The sequence below is a fragment of the Nomascus leucogenys genome, chromosome 15 (assembly GCF_006542625.1).
Source record: "Nomascus leucogenys isolate Asia chromosome 15, Asia_NLE_v1, whole genome shotgun sequence".
Lineage (NCBI taxonomy): Eukaryota > Metazoa > Chordata > Mammalia > Primates > Hylobatidae > Nomascus > Nomascus leucogenys.
The window spans coordinates 92,689,994-92,712,738 of NC_044395.1; the positions used below are offsets into that span (position 1 = coordinate 92,689,994).

Sequence of the window (22,745 nt, forward strand, 5' to 3'; positions counted from 1 at the left end):
TAAAGATCAAAAAGGATAGGAAAGCACTATTCTGATCTAAAGTACTATTTAATGTTAAATGTACTCTAAATGCTACAGAGGTTCAGAGAGGAGAGGGCTCCGGGTGACTGGAAGAGTCTGGGAAGATCCAGCAGAGGGAGTTGGGGAGCTGGGAGTACTGAGTCATATGCTAAACCAGGTGCCGCAGTAAATAAAGCAAGATGGAGAAGTGCACATGCTGACCACTGCACCCAACACCGCCTCAAGCCCGGGCCACAGGGTACACTGACCTACTTTCACCCACTAACTCCTCACAGTCTGTGGAAGAGCAACACAGTGGGTCTCAGAAACACATACAGCGTTCACAAGTGCTTTACAGAAGACACACAGCAAGCAGAGATGGTCTCCGTGGCAAGGCTGGCAAGAAGCTCAATTGCTGCGAAAGTTATTAACTCTGAGTTGGGGTAGAGGGCAATGGACTTTTTACCATTTTTCAGAGCTGACCTGTGAGGATGGCTAGACACTGCAAGAGGATGCCTGGAGGAGGGAGTGGTAAAAGAAATAAGCCAGTAAGTTCTTGGGTAATAGTTTTCCTAGATAACGTTTATAAGCCTGTGCTATGTACTTGATGTTTTCATACTTAAAAAAAATTAAACCTCACTATGATCCTATCAGGCAGGGACTTTTGTCCCCACTTCACAGATAAGGAAACTGGAGATTTAGAATTTGAAGCCAGGTTGGTCTGCTTGCCATAGCCCACGATCTTAACTGCAAGCTAAACTTACAGGGTCGTCTGAGAATCTCTGTTCTTCCCTGTGCAGTTGAAACAATCAATGTGGCTGTACTTTTGTTGTAAGACCTGGCTCTTTCCGACTCGCTGACGTTTGCCATGCTTGTCCTGAGCTTCTCCAGAGAAATGCTGTCTTCTGGCAGGAAAAGATAAAAACGGCTGATATAAATGAGTCACCACACTCGCTATAATTAACAGTGATGCAAGAGCCAGATGCAAAATAAGAGGGGCCTCCGGACCTGACTTTTAGGCTGCCCAAACTTTGAGCTGCACTTCAATGTAAAACAGTCTCCACGGCTAGGCTTCTGTCTGTTTGAGACGCATTTTAAATGAAGACATAAAACCCGGAATGCATGCGAGCCCCAAGATAAGGGAGCTGAGAGGGGCTGCACCAAATTAATCTCCTTATTTACAATTCAAAAACCATACACCAGAACAGAAAGAGAGTTTATAGTTTATAGATCATATAGATCTTTGCTTTCACACTCAGTTGCCCTGGAAAGGCTGAGCAGTTGTCAATCTGCTGAGCTGATTTATAGCAAGGACAGTTGTAAATTCAACTGTACTAGGTGTTCAGCCTATGCCCTCCCAGTGATGTATCTGTGAACTTTTCAAAAGGACTAGTTACCATTAACATCTCTCTGTTTTCTTTTGCTGATCTGGAATGATGGGATGCAATGATAATCTGCTTAAAATAAACCTTAAAACCTTAAAACATAATCACCACATCTTCCACAAACCCCATCCAACCACAGCACGAGCACAATAACTCTGTAATGCAAGGTGAGGGTATTCTCTGCTGCTTCTAGGACATATAAGTCCCTCCTGAAGTTTGACAGAGAGAAATAAATTGTGGTCAGGACCTGGATAGGCTCACTAGTAGCCATCGATGTCGGTGGCGTCTTCTCTTACCTGTTTAAGAGAGGCTCAGTGGCCTTGAGATTTGAACACAATACAGCTGATGGAATCTTGCCACTTTCCTTTTGAATAGACTTTAATTGAGAGCAAAGCGAAAAATGCAGGTTACAATTTTAAGTGTTATCATCAATATCTTGTAAGATCAACACCCAGTGATGCATCTAGTACTTATACAGTCCTAATTTTAGTTGTCAAAGAGCAAATCATTATCAGACATATATTTACACAGTAATTTCAAGCAACAGTAAATAATAAATTCCCTCCCTTAAAAAACAAAACACAACAGAACACACACACACATGCACACACACACACACGCACACACACACACACAACCACCTTTAAACAATGGATTTCCTCACCCAGTAAGTCTCATTTTTTTCACATATACTTGTAGACCCAAAGTTACTTAATTTACTTAAAAACAGTCTTATCAGTGGAGATCCTAGACCATCCCCTATTTTCTTTTAAAGTCACTTTCATTTTTACAACTTGAAGCCACATAACCAGCATGGTTTTTATACACTAAGGACACCCCCAATGATGAAAATGAATTCCCCTCCGTTTGTGCAAGGAGATATGTACATCTATGAAGACACATATGATTACCACTCAAAAGAGTCAAAAACATACACAAAAAAATCTCAGATCTTCATAGTTTCTTAAGAGCAGTGTGCCAATGTTCACATTGAATTAACTGAACGGTAAAATTCTTTTAGATTTCTATACAGAGGTACTGGTTAGTTCTGATTCTTTCTTCAGCTGCTTGAAATGCATGAGCTTTAAAAGTTGCCTGGCAGAACTACATCCTGCTTTCCAGGTTAGCAGCCTGGCTGACCTCGGGAATGTTAGACAAGACTCACCCCCGATGCCTTGCTCTCTGATTTATTTCTTGCTGTTGCTGTTAGTAAATGGAAACCATGACAAAGTTTACATTAGCAGACACATACACATGCCCTGGCCTATAAATATTCCATGATAGAAAATGGTACAATAATTCCATCCCCAGCGAAAACGAGCATAAAAAAAGAAGGGAAGGGTCAGGGGGACAAGATCAGCTATGGCTCTTCTTACAGTAGAAAATCCAGACCAAATGGCAATGGGCTTTTAACTAACTGGACATTGTTAGCCACTTCTCCAGGGCCTGTGACTCAACTAAAAGTAGGCAGGGCAGAGACCAACTCTTCCAGGCACACCTGGTGGTTTCCAGAAGCACCGGTATCTTGTCTTGGAAGTTGGATGAAGAAGATCAACTGAAGTTTCCTTCTTAGTGAGGAGGAGTGGAGAGTCAGACTTGAAAGCAGTTCACACACTGTGCTGCCTGGGACACTGAACGGTCCCCGAGGGAGACCCCTCAAAGCGCCAGCTGGAGCTTGGTCATGTTTCTCTGATGCATGTTGTGATGGCGGACTAATTCATCTGACCGGGCAAACTTTTTCTGACAACTTGGCCACCGACAGCTGAAGGGCTTTTCACCTGTTGACACAATTGCCAGTCAGAGACACTTGCAACGAAGAGACAGGCACAAGTTCAACTATCAAGGCCCGAGTGAAGTCATCACAAGGCACCCACTCTGAATTTCCCATCATTCCATCCCTGCGCTAACCAACTGAGCTCATTTCCCAGGCAGCCTTGAAACGGCAGCACCTCTGGGGGGGCTTTAAGGATCGAAATATTGTAAAAAGTTATATTCTTAGGTCAGAAAACTTGGAAAGTGGGAGATAAAGAATGAGTCAAGTTGAGGGAAATGTCTGAGCAATTCATAATTAAGGGGAAAAACGTTTGTTTCAGTTTCTGCTGATAGAATGTTTTGTGAACTGTGTAAATTTCTCCCCTTGTTGAGTAAGTTGGGAACTGAGATGAACTGGGCTGCAGAAGCCTCCGGGTCATCTACCCAGGGTATTACTGAGTGATCACTGTCCAGGGATCTCAACTGTGACTGAAGCTTTTAACACTTCTATCTGTGTAGATACCCTGGATGGGCTGGATACTTTAAAATAAATCACTGATACCAGTTTACATGTTATGTGTTGGTTTTTTTTTCTCTTCAAGTGTTACTGAGAGCATAATCCTGTTATATGGAAGATTCTAGTTGGGGCGTGGTTCTTAGATTTTTAATAAGCTTGCCAAAAGATTGAGGCTTCTCCACCCAAAGAGCCCTCAGACATTCTTTCCAAGCCTCATTCTTACTAGGGAGAATAACTATCATTTATTTGATGCTTAACATATGCCAAGCCTTGTGCTGGGCTTCACACACACACACACACACACACACACACACACACACCCTCATGTATGCCTTACAACAGCCCGTAGGGGAAGCGTTATTATCCCCACTCTACAGATGAGGTAGGACATCTATTGAGGGCGGATCCAGGCAGAACTCAAATCTCCAGGTCTGTCGAATTCCAGAGCCCATGCTCTTTCCTGTATCACACCTCCCAGGCCTAGCCATGATGGAAAAGCAGCTGCGGCTCCATCTTAAGGAAGAATGCACAGAAGCCAAACCCTGTACCACCTGACGGATCTTCTCAGATACTGCTGGTCCCACTTGGCCTTCTCTGAGAACTACCGGTTGGGACAAGCACTGAGAAATGTCTCAGGAGGGCTGGTGTCCCAGAGTCAGACTGGAGGCCAATCAAATGTGGTATTAAACAGTCTGCTGGCAAAACAGGTCATGTCACACTTACTTGGGGAGTGTGACAGCAGCGTACAAGGGAGTATAACACTTTGCCACCAAATTGTGAGCTCAGGACTAAGTCAAAGAAGCGTCAAAGTCACCTGAGGAAGGGAAGCAAGATCCCATCCCACCAACCATGGGCCACAGGTGTCTTGGCTCGGTTTTTAAATGCAGCCAGTTTGGGCGAAGAATCTGGGGCTGCCCAGGGGTTTGTGATGTCGTGTTTTCCTTCACTCGCTGTTCCTCTGCTCTTCCCGGCCTGGCTCCCACTCTCCAACCCCACCTCCAGCAGTGCCATTAAGGGCTGGCTCCTAATGGACAAATCCCAACTCTGTCTCTCATCATCTTCATTCCTCTCGGTCTCTCAGTGGTGTTCAGCTTTGCTGACTTTGACTCTCTACTTGACTCTCCATGCTCCCTGGACTGCAGAGTAAATGCCTGCCCCTTCTCCAATAAAGAAGCAAGTGGGACAAGGTGGGCTGGAAGCAGACAGAACTGGATTTGCTACTTACTAGCTTTGTGACTTTAGATAAGCCATTGAATTACTATTGCCTCAGTCTCCTCATCTGTAAGATGGGAATAAAACATGCCTACCTTACTTTTTTTGTTTGTTTTGTTTTGTTTTGAGACAGGGTCTTGCTCTGTTGCTTGGGCTGGAGTACAGTGGTGGGATCACAGCTCACTGCAGCCTTAGCCTCCCAAGCAAGCTCTAGTGATCGTCCTACCTCAGCCTCCCCCAAATAGCTGGGACTACAGGTGCACACCACCATGCCCAGCTAGTTTTTGCATTTTTCGTAGAGACAGGGTTTTGCCATGTTGCCCAGGCTGGTCTTGAACTCCTGGGCTCAAGCGACCCACCCACCTCAACCTCCCAAAGAGCTGGGATTACAGGCATGAGCCACCACAGCTGGTCTTACCTTACTCTACTTACAAGCATGTTGTGGAGATAGATTTAGATAAGCTAAACATTAACCCTCTTTCCAAAGGTAGAAGATATGCAACAATGGCGGTGCTATTTTTATTATGAATCACACCAGACTTGAAGAAAGCAAAAACCTTCAGCAGCCAGTAAATAAATGCCCTATTCTTCTCTCTGTACTAGTATGAAGGAAATAATATCCACACACTGATACTGGTCCAGCAGAAACCAAGACCGCTCCTGGGGCATTAACTTTCAGCAGAGCAAGGACTCAGTTCTCTGAAAATAGTGCCATGAAACATGTGCTCTCAGAAGAATAAATGTTTGGCTTTCTAGAATTTCTGCTGCTTTTCTGTAAAGTTGATTATCATATCAAACAGAGTGACAAAATGTGTGACGCAACAAACTGGAAACAGTAGGGACCTGGCTTATCTCTTCATTTTCATTCTGCACACACCAGCCATTCTTTTCCCATCTTTCTCCTTCTCTGTATTTCCACCCTCCCCTTCTTTAAAAAATGTTATTATTTATTATTTAAAGATAGCCATGCACTATTCCTTCTCTCAACTGAGTCTAAACCTTAGAACTTTTACACTAGTCTTTTCCAATCCCTCTCATCACAATTTCATTCCACAATAGTTTAAAAAAATAATGAAAAATAAATGTGAAGAAAAGTTTACGCACTTGTTTTACCTGTATGAGTCCTGGTGTGGGTCTTCAGGTGGTCGGACCGGGAGAACTTTCGCTGACAAGTTTTACACTGGAATGGTTTCACACCTAAATGGACAGAGAAGGTCTAGCCTCGGCCCTAACAATGTGGGGCACAGTGAGGCCCACAAGGCTGACTTCCGGCAGCTGGAGGAGCCCAGCATTTCCAGCCATGCCTGCAACGTCTGCATCTGCCTCACCCTTAGATTTCCCCAGTCCCCCAGGCCCAACAAGAATCACTGATTCTGCACAGTAATCTTCAAGGACCTGCTTCTGTCTTGGGAACAACCATTCCTTAACCACAGGGGTCCAGCTTCTCACCAGCTGGAAGATCTCAGCTGTGTCAGAGACAGGAAAAGTGAATCACACACTGCAAGTTGGATTCCGCTCTCCATCACCCTCATTCTTTGCTGATGTTCAGCGTATCATCAGCCCACTGCTAGTGGGATCTCACTGTTCTGTGGTTTGCAGGGGAAATGTGGGGTGTTTCCTTTTCTTTCTTTTTCTTTATTTAAGGGGAGGAACATCTCCAGAGATTATGGGGGAAAAATACTGGAAAAACTAAATACATGGCTGACTCTCTCATTCATATTCAACAACGAAGAGAATCATGAAATCAATCCTAGCCCAAGGGAACACAGCTGCCAGCAATGAGAAGTGAACCTACAAACCTGTATGTCTCCTTTGGTGTCTTTTGAGCTGGTCTGAACGAGAAAACCTTCGCTCACAGTCCTTGAAGTCACACTGGTATGGTTTCTCACCTTGGGGAAGACACATGTTCTATTTGAAAAGGATACTGGAAAAGGGGATCTCATTAAAGGCAACCTCTCCTACTAGGACTGAACAGATCCCAAAATGCCTAAGGCACTTCGCTGGAGCTTGTTAGGGGAGGATGATCCCCAACTTGCAAGTTACAAATGAATGGGAGCTCAGGGGCCAGAGGATTCTGCCCCGAGACTCACATCTAGCTCTGCCATTAAAAAAAAAAAAAAAAGCCCTGGGTGAGGTGTGGTTTCTTTATTGTAAAATGGGTCCAATAATCCAACAACTTCAAAGGATTTATGACCTTCACATAAAGGGCTCAGCCCATGGCCTAGCACAGAAGGAGTGCTCAAAAAATATTAGCAAATAAAAAACAGAATCTTTAACTCGCAGGCAGAATCTGAGGCAGAATTCTGGGATGCACGCGCCTTGAGGTCAACCTCATGAAATAAGAGTCTTATGTTTTACGGCCCGAAGATCTGGTGTTCTCTGCTGCTGACTCCTTCTTCTTGAGTCAAGCAAATATGACTCCATGGTTGTGAGACCCTCAAGACACACCAAAAGCCCTGAGAAAGTTTTTGGTGTGCTTTATCCAAGAGAAGTCAGTAGTGGGATTACCCAACCTCCTGTCTCAGAATGGAGAAGCCTCACCCCTGTCCCCCCCTAGAGAAAGTTCAGCCAAATACTGGGACCTGAGCCCCAAGAGAAGTGAGCAACCCCAGGCCTTCCCACCTTCCTGGGAGAATCCTGAGTCACAGGCATCTGGGATGGAAACAATCCATTCCAGAATCAGTCAGGTCTTTCTGTTGCAGGGCAGCCCCCTGTTACGTTTCCAACCTCAAAGCCTCTGCCATTTCCCTCATGAATCTCTATTCCCCACTATGCCAGAGCTCACATCCTGAAGTCCTCCTTGCACTCTGCTCACACTAAATGTCCCCCATCCCTATCTCCACATCAAAAAGTCTCCTGGGTGTCTCCTTCTTCTGCAATGCCTGCTTGGAAACTGCATGGGCCAATCTCCCTTCCTTCCCTCATGACATTTATTCCAGGGTGTCTAATGTGGTGAGCTGTGTCTGGATCTACAATTCTGCAACTCTTCAGTGGGCTGGAAAATCCTGAGGGCTGGAGCCTTTTTATTTTTATTTTTTCTCAGAGACAAGAGTCTCTCTCTGTTGCCCAGACTGAAGTGCAGTGGTGTGAGCCTAGCTCACTGCAGCCTCAAAACCGTGGGCACAAGCAATCCTCCCACATCAGCCTCCTGAGTAGCTGGGACTACAGGCATACACCAGCACCCTTGGCTAAATTTTTTAAAATATTTTTTGTAGAGACAGGGTCTCACTATATCGCCCAGGCTGGTCTTGAACCCCTTAAGCAATCCTCCCTCCTACGCCTCCCAACATCCTGGGATTACAGGTGTGAGCCACTGCGCCTGGCCCCTTTCTTTGTATTTGTATCCAGCTTGGTGCCTTATGTTTCATCTCTGTGAGCTGGAGAAGTCGATACCCCTATTGAGTCTGATTTCCTTCCCCTGCCTTTGAGCTTCTGCTCATCTATCACTTTCTCCGCCCAAACTACCAGCCTCCACTGGCTAACCCAAGCCGTTCTTCCACTGAGAAACTGTCTCGGATGACCCTAATTCAAACTGATACCCTCCGAACTCCTCGGTGCCTCCTGTCTCTGATTTAGTACATGATCATGTACTCTCTTAGTCACTTTTCATTTGTTTATATCCTAGCTCCCAAACAAACCATGAACTCTTTGAGAAGGAGGATTATAACCTGCAGTTAAAAAGCAGGAGTTTGAGTCCTCTTTCTGCTATATCCTATCCTCTTCATAAATGTTTTGTGAGTGAGGATTAAATGAAATCTATATGTAGAGAGCCTGACACCCAAAAAGTACTTAATATAACAGTCCGTACTGTTATAAATAAATAAGAAAATACTGCTCTCTTTCAAGGGGGACTGTAGGATTGTTAAATACCAACCTGCGCTCATCTTCTGCAAGGAAGAGTTTCTTAAAGGCTCCAGTGGGTCTGGGGTTTTGGCTGTCTTGTTCACTGCCTTCCCTTCCCACAGTTGTCTAACCCTCACTGCATTCTAAGTGCTTCTCTCCCATTAAAAGTTCTACAACCATATTGCCTTCATTTATTCCCTTGCATTTTTCAGGCAGGATTTTACTTTTTCATTTTCCTTATAACCTTGACAGTCACTTTTCAAATGATCCCATTTGGGGAAATGCGTAAAAATATAACATGCCACTGGTCCCCTCCTCTTTAGCCTCAAAGTCTGTGGCCCACTGAGTGCAAACTCGGGTTGATACCAGAATTGCATCCTCTGGACACAGTGAATTAGCAAAATCCAATGGTCTAAGGAAATCTGAATGCAGCTCACTTTTTTCTCCAGCTTCCCAAGAGCAAAATCAGCAGTAATAATACAGTTGTAACAGTGATCCTATCATAATGCTGCTCTTCGATTGTGGAAAAGGCAGCAGTAGCTCCTCTGTAGGAAAACCTGGGTTTCACCACACTCCCACACTCCCACCTAGTGCCCACAAGGCTCAGAGCAAACGTTCTGTGACATGGCTGTCCACATTCAAGGTGGCCAACACCAGACAATGCCAGTTCTCTGTTTCCCAGAAGCAGCCTCCTTGACCTGGGGGAACATCCAGTTTCATTGGCATTATCTTCAAAAATCAAAAATCATCATCTCTCTCGCTCTCTCTCTTTTTTTTTTGGCAGTCTTGCTCTGTCGCCCAGGCTGGAGTACAGTAGTGAGATCTCGGCTCACTGCAACCTCTGCCTCCTAGGTTCAAGCAATTCTCCTGCCTCAGCCTCCCGAGTAGCTGGGATTACAGGTGCGTGCCACCACACCAGGCTCATTTTTGTATTTTTAGTAGAGACAGGGTTTCACCTTGTTGGCCAGGCTGGTCTCCAACTCCTGACCTTGGGTGATCCACCCACCTCGGCCTCCCAAAGTGCTGGGATTACAGGCGTGAGCCCCCACGCCTGACCTTTTTTTTTTTTTTTAAAGTGATCACAAAAAAATCAAACTAACAATCAATTTTCCCTTTCCTGTCTGGTTGATTATTACTGACCCAAGCAGATAAGTTTTTCCTTGGACCATCTCTTCTAAAATTTCACAATGATCTTGCCCATTGACCTCTTAAAACCATCTGATGACTGTATTCCCAGGCTAGCTCCTCTCTCCTTAGAAATGCTAATAGTATTCTAACACCAACACGATTCCCACACAGGTCTCTTTAATTCTGTGGCACTTTGTCTCTACCACTCTGCTCTGCCCTTCTGGAAGACAGTTTACTGACCTCTGTAATAAAGGATGGATAATCAGAATGCAAAATGGCCCCACAGCCTCTTTACATCACCTGGATCAGACCTTTCAAAGCAGTGCTTACTTTCCATCCTGGAAATGACCTGGGTCCTTAGCAGTGTGAGAGCCTGGAAAAGGAGCTCTTGAACCATGTTTGCCCAAGGCTGGACGGTGGGCACACTTACCAGTGTGCTTCCTGCTGTGCATCTGTAAGTGGGACAGCTTAAAATATCTCTTATTGCAGCCTGGGTAAGCACACATGAAGGGGCGTTTCTCACTGGTCTCAGATGCCGACCGCACAAGAGTCGGGGCTACTCCAGGCACACGCCGCACATCCTGCAGGCAGAGAGTAAGAGGAAGGGAGGCTTTAAGCCACATGTGAACATTCACGTAGGTCTTGAGGGAGAGTGAGAACTGGAATATATCCAAAGAACGGGTGGCAGGTGCAGACCTAAAACCACTCCCATTCACACTCCAGATCCCCATGGCAGACATCAGTAATGGATGCTAAATTGGGACATTCTACAATGCAGTGCTCTAAGATCATCACTACTGAGCAACCAGAAGTGGCTCTTGGGATGAAACCTACAAGAAATGGCTGTCCCAGAGCCTCTGCAAAAGAAATGCTGGTACCTGGAAGAGCTCCCAATCCTTTCTATCTCTCAGCTTCTCCTCTTGAGGTAGTGATGTCTGCAAGTCCAAAGTCCCAAAGTCTAACTACTCCCTCCCACTTGGAGACATGATCACATGACCCAGAGCCAATCTGCAATGGGTGGGAACATCCTTATTAGAACAAAGTGGGATAATGAATGAGCCCCATGCTGACCAGATCGTCCAAGTATAAGCAAATAACAAGGAAGAAGGAGCCTCTGGATTCGGGGGTCCCATCTGTGAAAGGAAGCAAAACCCACCAGAAGGCCATGGTGAAGCCAGCAAAACCTTTAATAGTGAGGCCAGAAAGCACTGGAATCCGTCTGCCTTCTGTGCACTGCACACGTCCTTTGCAGGGCATCTGTTGCTCCCCTTTATCTTGTGGAAGTGCAGTGTGTGTGTTGTCAGTCTTCCAAGAATAAGAACTGGAGGAAAACAAAGAGGCAAGCTCCCCTTCCTCTTCTTGGGGTCAGGGAGTCATAAATGGGAGCTGAGCAAGTGCCTGAGTGGCCACTAAATTCTCCTCATTCCTTTACAGATGAGCAAATCAACTCCAAAGGGGGTGAGATGCTGACACAAGAGCGCGTCCATCTTTTGGTTTTGTTTGTTCTTAAGACAGGATCTTATTCTGTTGCCCAGGCTGGAGTGCAGTGGCACGATCGGGGCTCCTGCAGCCTCGACCTCACCAGCTCAAGTAATCCTCCCACTTCAGCCTCCTGAACAGCTGGGACAACAGGTAAGAGTCATCACGCCCAGCTAATTTTTTTTTTTGGTAGAGATAGGGTCTCCCTATGTTGCTTAGGCTGGTCTCAAACTCTCAAGCTGAAAGGATCCTTCTACCTTGGCCTCCTAGAGTGCTGGGATTACAGGTGTGAGCCACCATGCCTGGCCTAAAGTGCATCCATGCTTTGTGCTAAGACCTGGAACCACTTCTGAATATAACCAACTCCTCGCCCTGTGCATTTTCCACTCTACCCCATGCTTATGTTCTAGTCCCTATTTCGCATTGCCCTGCACTGAAAGGTCACTTTCCTTTTTGGGAGAAAAAATGCTGTAGTGACATACAACACAACATTGATGTTAATAGGCCATAGTGTCTCAGGGATAATGGTGGCATAAAATTAAATGGTAAGCCAGCTATTGGATTGGAATACTCAATACCTGTCCGGTCTGGAGTTTTTTAGAGGCCATGGCAAGTGAGCCTGACAAACTGGGCTTGATGGGAAAGAAAGCAAAGGAAGCATTTTCCATTTCCCTTAATTCATCCTAGAAGCAGTGCACATGGGAACAGGAGTTGTTGATCTCAGTAAGGGTCCTGGTGAAGGATTCTGATGGTATGCGTCAGGGGAGAGGCTTGATGTCTCCCCAAACCGTCATCAGATTTCCATATTTTTGTAACCCTTGCCTTTATTCCTCTCCATTGAAAGGCTTGGGAGTAGAGAGCACACTGTTCTTTCTTCATGACACTTCTGGAAACATTAATCAGAACATCTCAGAGCTACTTGCCCCACATATCATGTGGGGTCTGGCCCAGATACAACTTATTTCTAGAGTACTGACCATTCTGGTGAAAGTATCACTGCTGTTACTCACACGGATTGATGTTTATAAGCCATAAATGAAACCTCAGTAACTGTGTGTGCTTCTGACCACCCAAAATAGAGACTCTGCAGGGAAGGCAGACTGAAGGTCTATGGAGGTGGCAGACCAAAAGTGTCTATTGAATTCTCCGAAACTTTTACCTTTATACTTTACTTTCTTCATGCTCCTTGGAGACTTCCCCCTCCCACAAACTGTCCACCATCCTCTGCCTCCATAAGAAGCATTATCATGAGGTAGGTATAAACAGGGGGTCTGAAGTCAGGCAAGACCTGTGTTATTAGTCTCGGCTCCAATATTTACTAGCGATCTGATTCTGGACACATTATTCATCACCTCTGGGCTTCAATTTCACCATCCATGAAATGGAGAGAATAACAGTACCTACCTCATAAGGATGTATTGCAGATGAAATGAAGGGGGAAAGGCCACAAATAGACACGGAGAAACCTTACATGCATATTGCTAAGAGAAAGAAGTCAGCCTGAAAATGCTACATCTGGTGTGATTCCAACTATATGACATTCTGAAAAAAGACTGGGCTGGGCGCAGTGGCTCACGCCTGTAATCCCAGCACTTTGGGAGGCCGAGGCGAGTGGATCACGAGGTCAGGAGATCGAGACCACCCTGGCTAACACTGTGAAACCCCGTCTCCACTAAAAATACAAAAAATTAGCCGGACGTGGTGGCAGGCGCCTGTAGTCCTAGCTACTCAGGAGTCTGAGGCAGAAGAATGGCGTGAACCCTGGAGGCGGAGCTTGCAGTGAGCCGAGATAGCGCGGCTGCACTCCAGCCTAGGTGACAGAGCAAGCCTCCACCTCAAAAAAAAAAAAAAAAAAGAACAAGAAAAAGACCGGTGATTACTGGGAAGAGAAGGAGAGGGAGGGAAGAACAGGTGGAGTGTGTAGGGAATTTTAAGGGCAGTGAAACTATTCTGTACGATACTAGAATGATAGGTACATGGCATTATGCATTTTTCAAAACCCATAGAACTGTACAATACAAAAAGTGAACCCTAATGTAAACTATGGGCTTTGGTTAACAATAATTTATCAATATTGGCTCATCAATTATAACAAATGTACCACATCAATACAAAATGGTACTAATAGGGTAAAGTCCATTTTTTTAAAGTCCGTGTATAAAACTTAGCACAATGCCTATAATATAGAAAATGTCCAGCCGTAGGCGGTACAGTTAGGATGATTATCATCAACACTTGGCAAGATGTGAGTCTACCTGTGGGCACTTTACGACGTAGCCCACATCTTAGAAGTCAAAGAGGTCCGGGCGGTTAATTCAAGCCCAATTAGCTCAAATACAAAAGCCGCACAGCCCGCCCTGGAGAAGTCAAATGGAGCAGTAAAGGCAGAAAGGAGAGGATTCTGGAGGACGCATCTTGGGCAGCGTCAGGCAGCGGGGCAGCCTCTCTAGCAGAGGACACAGCCGCCTTATCAGACCCAGGGGACGAGCAGGGGTCCCTGATGTTAAAGGAGCCTGCAATTAAGAAGAGGCTTGCCAGGGCCAAAGAGTCCATCAGTAAGGAACTAAAGGGCCGGTAAGGAGGAAGAGGCAGTGCGGCCCCCTTCCCGCTGGGGCCTCTCTGTGTGCTCACCTGAATGCCTCTGAAGACACCGTGCGTGTGTATTCTGTACTGGGCGCCGCAGAGGATGGGCGTTGTGTGGTTATCGCTCTCGTACCCTGTGCCGTGGCTGCAAACACAAAGAAGGGAAAAAGGCTCAGGGTGGCTCACAGTCGCCATTTGGAAATGCTTATCTGCAGTCAGGAGGGAATGATGGTTTGTAAAGCTCACAGAACAAAGATAGTTGGTTTTTGCCTCCCTCCATGGGGCCACTTTAGATGCAGGGTTCTGCGGCGGGCGAGGCCGCTGGATCCTGGGGCCGCCACCTCGCAGCCCCTCCCTCATCCTCCGATGCGAGCGAGACCTAGGCGTGCACCGTCGCCGTCTAGGTCTCGCTCAGACAAGCCGAGGAAAACCACAGTGGAAGGGTTTCATCCTCGGCAAGTTGTTTACCATCTAGACGGCAGGGCTGACAGCTGCAAGTATCTCAGGAATGAGCAGAATGCCTCAAGCTTCACGTTAAGTGCACTAAATTTTTGTCGGCACCTCATGACTCAGTTTTTACCAGATAGCACCAAAAAAGTGATGACGAAAAAAGAGATGTGTCCTCAGAAGTGGGGATTACATATCTGTAGCCCCACTCTGCTTAAATGACAGGTCAGTTTTCCAGATCAGCTTAACTCTTGGTAGCCAGCCTGTGCTGTAAGTGAGCACTGGAGAATCTTCCTCCGGCATTCGACTGACTAGTTCCCTAACTGGTGCTCAGGTTAAGCTTCGACTACATAGGAAGAGCTGAAAAGGACAACTTGGAAGGCATGAATGTTCTGCTCTAAAATTATTCTCTCCTTCAGATACAATGCCTCTATCTGCTCTACAGTTATTTTACTTCCAGATGAGATGAGGCAGACAGGTTTTTCACCCGCACCAGCAGCACATTAGAATCACATCTAGAGGCACCGAGGAGAGTTCTTACGAAATAGCTCTGTGAAATGATGCAGCTGCTTTGCAAAATATCTGGCAGTTCCTCAAAAGGTTAGACATAAAGTTAACATATGACCCAGAAATCCCACTCTTAGGGATATTCCCAAGGGAAATGAAAACAGATGTCCACACAAAAACTTGTATACATTGTGCATTAGCAGCATTATTCCTAAGAGCCAAAAAGTAGAATCAACCCAAATGTCCATCAGCTGATGAATGGATAAATCAAAGAGAATATCTTAATACGATGGAATATTATTCAGCAATGAAAAGGAATAAAGTACCAATACATGCTACAATATGGATGAACCTTTAAAATATCGTGCTAAGTAAAAGAAGCCATTCACAGAAGACCACATGTAGTATGATTGCATTTCTATAAAATGTCCGGAATAAGCAAATCTATAGGGACAGAAGCTAGATTAGTGGTTGGGTGCCTTGAACTGGGGGAGTTGGAAAGACAAAGAAAATGACTGCTGAAAATGTCCTAAAATTGTGGTAATGGTCATACAACTGTGAATATACTAAAAACCATTGCATTGTACACTCTAAATCAGTGAATCATATGGTCCATGAAATCTATAAATCTGCTTTTAAAAAATTATCAGTGTCGGGGGTGGTCTGAGAGGGATGCATCAGTATATTTATTTATTTATTTTGAGATGGAGTCTCGCTTTATCACCCAGGCTGGAGTGCAGTGGTGCGATCTTGGCTCACTGCAACCACTGCCTCCCAGGTTCAAGCAATTCTCATGCCTCAGCCTCCGGAGTAGCTGGGATTACAGGTGCACATCACCACACCTGGTTCATTTTTGTACTTTTAGTAGAGACGGGGTTTCACCAGGAGTCTCGAACTCCTGGCCTTAAATGATCCACCCATCTCGGCCTCCCAAAGTGCGGGGATTACAGGTGTGAGCCACCAGGCCCAGCCGCATCAGCATTTTTAAAAGCCTGCAGGTGGGATTAAACTGGCTGTCAGCACTGAGAATGCCATTCTCTGCCTCCATTACTCTAACAGTTGGTTCCAGGGATCCTGGGCAGGGAGGCAGGTAAGCTGGTGGGTGGATCAGCCCACTCCATCTGATGTGGTGTGGGGAAGCCTGGAGTTGACCCAATACTCACTCATCCAGAGGAGAGAGTGCCTGGAAGGGAAGAGCGTCTGCCAGGACAACTGAAGAGCGTCTGCCAGGACAACTGAAATGTCCACACCCTCTAGGGCCACAGAAGCTGTAGGGTTTCACATTTACTTCTGGCTCCAAGCATTTTAGAAAGAACTGCCTGCCCCTCTAACCTACCATATCTTGTCTCCACATCCTTCAAGTAATTTTTGACTTATCTAGGGCAGGGGGAATGTCTCAAAGAAGTAGCCCCAGGGTCAAACATGCAAAAATTGGGCAAAAATGCCAAACCCAAAGAACATATGCCCTTCTGACCCTTAGAATGTGTTTGCCAGGAGAAAGAGGCTGCGTCTGCCTTCCTTACAATTACTTGGTACAGACAGTGGGAAAGTGAGAGGTGATGACAACGGCCATTTGGCAGCAGAAAGAGGGCAGGACCAGAATGGTGCCATGGTGCTGCCAGAACATTTTGCCTCAAAGCCTGTGAAGAGAAGCTGCCTTTGCTTGCTTCAGTCATCTGAATGGAGCCACAACGTGACTTACACATTTTCTTCCTTTTTCTTTTTTAGAGCTTGCTCTATTGCCCAGGCTGGAATGTAGTGGTGCGATCATAGCTCACTGTGGCCTTGAATTCCCAGGCTCAAGTGTCCCTCCTGCTTCCATCTCCCAAAGAGCTAGGACTATAGGTGCCCCCCACCATGCCCAGCTGATTTTTATTTTTATCTTTGTAGAAACAGGGTCTTGCTATGTCCTCCATAGAACGGTCTCAAACTCCTGGGCTCAAGTGATTCTCCCACCTTGGCCTCCCAAAGGGCCAGGATCACAGGAGTGAGCCACTGCACCTGGCCTACTTTCCACATTTTCTAGGGCTGAAGGATTTCTAGGGACACAACATGAAATTTCTGCCATCGAAGGGTAAAAATTAGAAATCTCTCTTGACAGCTAAGCTCTAGGTGTTAGCTGGGTTCCTGGAGGGTGGGGGCATGGGAACAGACTTTCCTGAAGACAATTGTCTCATGAAGTGAAGTGATGTGACACTCGAGGGGAACAGCAATCTGCACACCCAGATGCAAACCACAAACAAAAGAAGCAACAAGCAACAAGACTGTACCTGCCAAATATGCCAGTGGATTCTCCTACAAGGTCCATGAGGAAAAAAAAAAAACAGCCAGGCCCCCGCCTATGGGGACTTGGGTCTCCAAAAGACAAACACACCAATGCAATTCCACATTGTGGAAACCTGCAGTTCAACACTTCCCAATGTAGTGTGCCCAGAGCACCAAGTACAACGTACTGGCATCTGATGTGGTAACAATTCTCTCTAAATAAGTTTTTAAAAAGCAACTCGGTGGTCTGGGAACCACAGACTAACAGAGATAGAAAGGATCTAGAAAGGCCGTCTACACTAACACCCATTCGAAGCAGAAATCTCTTCCAGCTTTTGCCCAACAGTTGATCAACATGACTGGTGACTAGTTTTCAAGAGAACCCATTCCATTTTAGGGAGCTTTAAAAACAAGCTGAAATCTGCCTTCTCATTTCTGACTCCTGGAGAACAACTGGGCTAATTTTTTTTTTTTTTTTTTTTTTTGAGACAGAGTCTCACTCTGTCACCCAGGCTGGAGTGCAGTGGCACGAAGTCAGCTCACTGCAACCCCCACCTCCCGGGTTCATGCCGTTCTCCTGCCTCAGTCTCCTGAGCAGCTGGGACTGCAGGCACCCGCCACCATGCCCAGCTAAATTTTTTGTAGTTTTAGTAGAGACGGGGTGTTCACCGTGTTCCAGGATGGTCTTAATCTCCTGACCTCATGATCCTCCCGCCTCGGCTCCCAACGTGCTGGGATTACAGGCGTGAGCCACCACACCACGGCCAGCCGCAAATATTACTATTTTACAGCCATCTGTGTGTATCTCCTCTGCCCCATTGTAAACTTGGCCTTGAATACAAAGACTCTCTGCTCCTCTCTGCATCCTCTAAACTCAGTGACTGAGGCCGGATATGGTGGCTCACGCCTATAATCCCAGCACTTTGGGAGGCCGAGGCAGGCGGATCACGAGGTCAGGAGATCGAGACCAGCCTGGCCACCATGGTGAAACCCATCTCTACAAAAATACAAAAATTAGTTGGGCATGGTGGCACGTGCCTGTAATCCTATCTACTTGGGAGGCTGAGGCAGGAGAATCGCTTGAACCTGGGAGGCGGAGTTGCAGTGAGCTGAGATCGTGCCATTGCACTCCAGCCTGGGTGACAGAGCGAGACTCTGTCTCAAAAAAAAAAAAAAAAAAAAAGATTTCAAACAGTTTTCACGTTTTTCTGTTTTGTTTCCTAGTAGACTTCTTTTTGAGACATAAGATAATTGACTCTGCTGAATGACAGGGAGAAGGGATTTATGAGTCCTTGGCCAAGATAGTCAGGAAGATCACAGGAATTGACAGCAAGGTGTCATGAGCGTATGGTTCCAAGTGGGGAAAAGAACGGTGAGTCTGAGGCAGGCAGGTAAATTCACGGGAGAGGAGGTTCAGGGTAATATGACTGCTTCTCCTGTCCTGCCACAGAGACCACTCTGTGCCAGAAGCCACTCTCCAACTTAACAAAGATACTTTAGACAACAGTTCCTTTGGTTTTATTGTTCAACCAAGCACAAATCATCCATTTAAGCATTTAGCCCATCATCCCCTACCTTGTCCACAAGGACACCAAAAATATCAAATATCTTTTGCAATGAAGAACCACTATATTAGTGAACTTCCACTATTGGACTGGTAATTCTACCCAAAAAGAAACGGACTTGGGCACGTGTCTTGCATACCACTAACCAACCTTGGTAATGATCCCTGTTTTCTCCCCAGCCTGTTCTCAAAGATCTGGCTTAATAACTTTTCCAAGAATTCATGCTAACTCTGTGGTTTCCAGAATCCACTGGGTATTTTTCCTACTTGAAAACTAAGACATTTATCTGTCTCAACTCTTCGGTCACCTCTGTTATTCTCTATGAATTTCCAGGTTATTGGACAAGGAGGCAGTTATTTTATGTGTTTGCTAAATTGGTAAGAATATGGATTTGACTCTTTTTAATTTAAAACAGAGCCATGAACTCAAATATTCCTACAGAGGCCAAGTAAGACAAGTAAAATAAAGGCGACCCTAAAGAATGAGATGACATTGAACTCACAGGGAGGGCTACCCTGGCCACATCACCCTCTGACCAACAGAGGCAGCCATGACTCAGCTCCCCCAGCCAATAACTGTAAACAGTGTGAACCCAGCATTGCTATACCTTTCCATTCTCAAAGAAAAGTAGGAAATCTGGACTTTTTTGAGAGCACCTGAGTTATAAGTTCTTGCAAATAATTGAAATTTTAAAGAATCACTTTCAGGTCAAATAAAACACACATCTGGCCCAAGGGCCACCAATCTGCAACTTATTGTATGCATCTCATGAGTCTGGTGATTGAGATCAATAAAATTTATGTCTTTAGGGCATGTGGGTGGCTCACGCCTATAATCTCATCACTTTTGGGAGGCCGAGGCTGGAGGATCACTTGAGCCCCAGGAGTTCAGACCAGTCTGGGCAATATCATGGTAAGACCCTGTCTCTACAAAACAATTAAAATTAAAATTAAAAAAACACTGAGCATGTTGTTGTGCACCTATAGTCCCAGCTAGTTGGGAGGCTAACATGGGAAGATCACTTGTGCCCAGGAGTTCAAGGCTGCAGTGAGCCATGATGGCACCGCTGCACTCTAGCCTGGGTGACAAGAGTAAGACTCTGTCTGTAAAAAATATATATATATTTTTAATATACATATATGTTACATATAATATATTCATAAATGTATAATAAAATATATGTTGAATATATAAATATATAGAGAATATATACTTATACATAAATATATATATTTTTCAATCTGTAGAACCCTAGGAGTCATTCATTAAGTTCCATCACCTTACACAAATGACATAACTTCCTCCCTGGCCTCAGCTTCATGTAAAATGAAAATAACAGCACTTCCCCCATCAGACTGATGCAATAGGTCAGGTAAGTAAATCACAGTGCTTGGTATGCACTCAATAAGTGTTAAACTGTTGCTTATATAGTATTATCCCCATTTTATAGCAAAGAATACTGAGGTTTAAGGAGACATTGCATTATTTGCCCACAGTCGGATGGCAAGTGGCAGAGCTAGAGTTTCAGTCCAGGTCAGTGCTGTTCTTCCTTCCAAATGAGCTGGATAATCCTGGTGGCATTAACCCCACCCTACAAGTTCACTTTTATCATCATGACACTTGAATGACTCCCAGCTTTTTCCAGCGGGATGAATGAAATTAGGCACGCTGAAGGTTTTAAAGGTGAACTGGGGTAGAGGGAAAGGACTAAGGTAGAGGAGAGTTAAGGGAGTGGGGAGGGACAGGTTTGAAACATTCCCTCTTTAGCCTTCTTCATCTTCTACTTGGAGGCACAACATGTAGTTTTGTATAAAGCAATGGTTCCCAATGTTTTTGGCACCAGGGACCAGTTTTCTGGAAGATCATTTTTCCACAGACCGGGCGGGTGGGGGGGGGGTGGTTTGGGGATGAAATTGTTCCACCTCAGATCATCGGGCATTAGTTAGATTCTTATAAGAAGCGTGCAACCTAGATCCCTCACATGCGCAGTTCGCAATAGGGTTCACACTGCCATGAGAATCTAATGTCGCCACTGATCTGACAGAAGGTGGAGCTCAGGCAGTAATTCGAGGGATGGTGTGGCTATAAATACAGATGAAGCTTTGCTACCTCACCTGCCACTCACTCCTGCTGCAAGGCCCAATTCCTAACTGGCCACAGACCACTACCGGTCCATGGCCCAGGGGTTAGGGACCTTTGGTATAAAGAAAGCACAAGGCTAACTGATGGAAATAGCTGCTTATGTGCAACAGAGCACGATGTTTACCCTCCACCAAAAAAAAAAAAAAATTTATTTCTATAGAACTGGGAAAATAAGCAGAAGCAGTTATCAGCAGAGCATGCACTTTGGCACTTCACTTCTGGCAGTGGCCTGGACTGTACATTTTCCTAAACAGCTTTAAGATGCATAAAAATGTATCCTGAGAAAATTTGCTTTTCCTAGACAGCTTTAAAATGCATAAACACGGCCGGGTGCGGTGGCTCATGCTTGTAATCCCAGCACTTTGGGAGGCCGAGGTGGGCGGATCACCTGAGGTCAGGAGTTCAAGACCAGCCTGGCCAACATGGTGAAACCCCATCTCTACTAAAAATACAAAAATTAGCTGGGTGGGATGGTGGGCACCTGTAATCCCAGCTACTTGGGAGGCTGAGTTGAGAGAATCGCTTGAATCCGGGAGGCAGAGTTTGCAGTGAGCCGAGATCGCACCACTGCACTCCAGCCTCGCGACAGAGCGAGACTCCGTCTCAAAAACAAAAACAAAAACAAACAAAAAATGCATACACACTTTCCTTAGAAAGTTTGCAAAAAGAGAAAAATGTCCCTCATATAACACAAATCGTGAGCCCTCTTCACGCCAAAAACGTGTACACTGAGATTTGGCCTGGGAAAAAAAAAAACAAAAAAACGAAAAACAAAAAACAAAACACTTAACATTGCAAGAGTGGCTTCTTTAGAAATGATTAACTTTGATATTCCACAGGCACATGAAGATTAATAAAAAGGAATTGAGGTTTTACAGATGAGGAAAACCAGAGCCGCCCTGAAATCCCTTATCAACAGAAGAAGTAAAAGAGAGAAAAGAAAAAGAGCCTTTGGAAGGCAATTAGCATTCATACGAATATTCAAAAAGGGGGAACTTCGGCCTGTCATTTCTCTCTCCCACCTCTAGTTATTGGCCAGGCAGGCATCCCCCCATCTTCACCTCTGTCTTCTCCCCTCTGCAGAGTTAATCAGATTGAAGGGAAGCACCTGGGGACATTCAAACCCTTGTGTCTCTAAAACATGGAATTTACCCATCAACCCCTCTTCTCTCCCCACCCTTGATACTCAGGGCTCATACGTGAGATGCTGAAATGCCTGATTCTTTTCGGTGTTGACAATAAACGCCGCTGTAAGCCTTGAGAACCATCACCCCCTTGTTTAAGGATCTGTGCTAAGAAACTATGCTTCCTTAAAGTTTAAACACAAGAGAAAAGGCTGAACACAGTGCCACACATCAATTACATTTACCTAAAAAAGAAAGAAAGAAAAAGGAAAAAAGAAAATAAAAAAAGAACCCCAAATCGAATCAAGCCTCTAGGAAACACAGGGGAGGCCAGGCGTGGTGGTTCATGCCTGTAATCCCAGCACTTTGGGAGGCTGAGGCAGGCGGATCCCTTGAGTTCAGGAGATCAAGACCATCCTGGCTAACATGGTAAAACCCCGTCTCTACTAAAAAATACAAAAAATTAGCCAGGTGTGGTGGCACGCGCCTATAGTCCCAGCTACTTGGGAGGCTGAAGCAGGAGAATTGCTTGAACCCAGGAGGTGGAGGTTGTGGTGAGCCAAGATTGGGCCATTTCACTCCAGCCTGGGTGACAGGAGACTACGTCTCAAAAAAAAAAGAAAAAAAGAAACGAAGGAAGGCAGAGGGAGGGAGGGAAAGAATGAGAGAGAGAGAGAGAGAGGAAGAAAGAGAAAGAACAGAAAAAAAGAAATACAGGAGAGAGAGGCCCAAGTTTAAAAGACTGTAAGATAAAGCAATCTGCCAAATCCAGATTGTAGGATATTCTACCAGAAAA

General features: G+C 45.4%; 1 protein-coding gene across 7 annotated transcripts in view; it reads right to left on the reverse strand.

Moving 5' to 3' along the window:
* Window positions 1-1,745: 1,745 nt before the first annotated feature.
* WT1 (WT1 transcription factor) overlaps window positions 1,746-22,745 on the reverse strand; it is a 47,759-nt gene continuing 26,759 nt past the window's right edge. For 2 of the 7 annotated variants that reach the window (XM_030828883.1, XM_003254374.3), the window contains exons 6-10: window positions 13,948-14,044; window positions 10,268-10,418; window positions 6,666-6,755; window positions 5,980-6,063; window positions 1,746-3,163 (exon numbers count right to left, since the gene is read on the reverse strand). In XM_030828883.1, the coding sequence (XP_030684743.1) occupies window positions 3,042-3,163; window positions 5,980-6,063; window positions 6,666-6,755; window positions 10,268-10,418; window positions 13,948-14,044 (544 nt within the window). In that variant the 3' untranslated portion in view covers window positions 1,746-3,041. Of the gene's footprint in view, window positions 3,164-5,970; window positions 6,064-6,665; window positions 6,756-10,267; window positions 10,419-13,947; window positions 14,045-14,145; window positions 14,410-22,745 lie in introns of those variants that run through there. The other 5 variants (XM_030828882.1, XM_003254375.2, XM_030828885.1 and 2 more) reach the window with 3 other exon arrangements.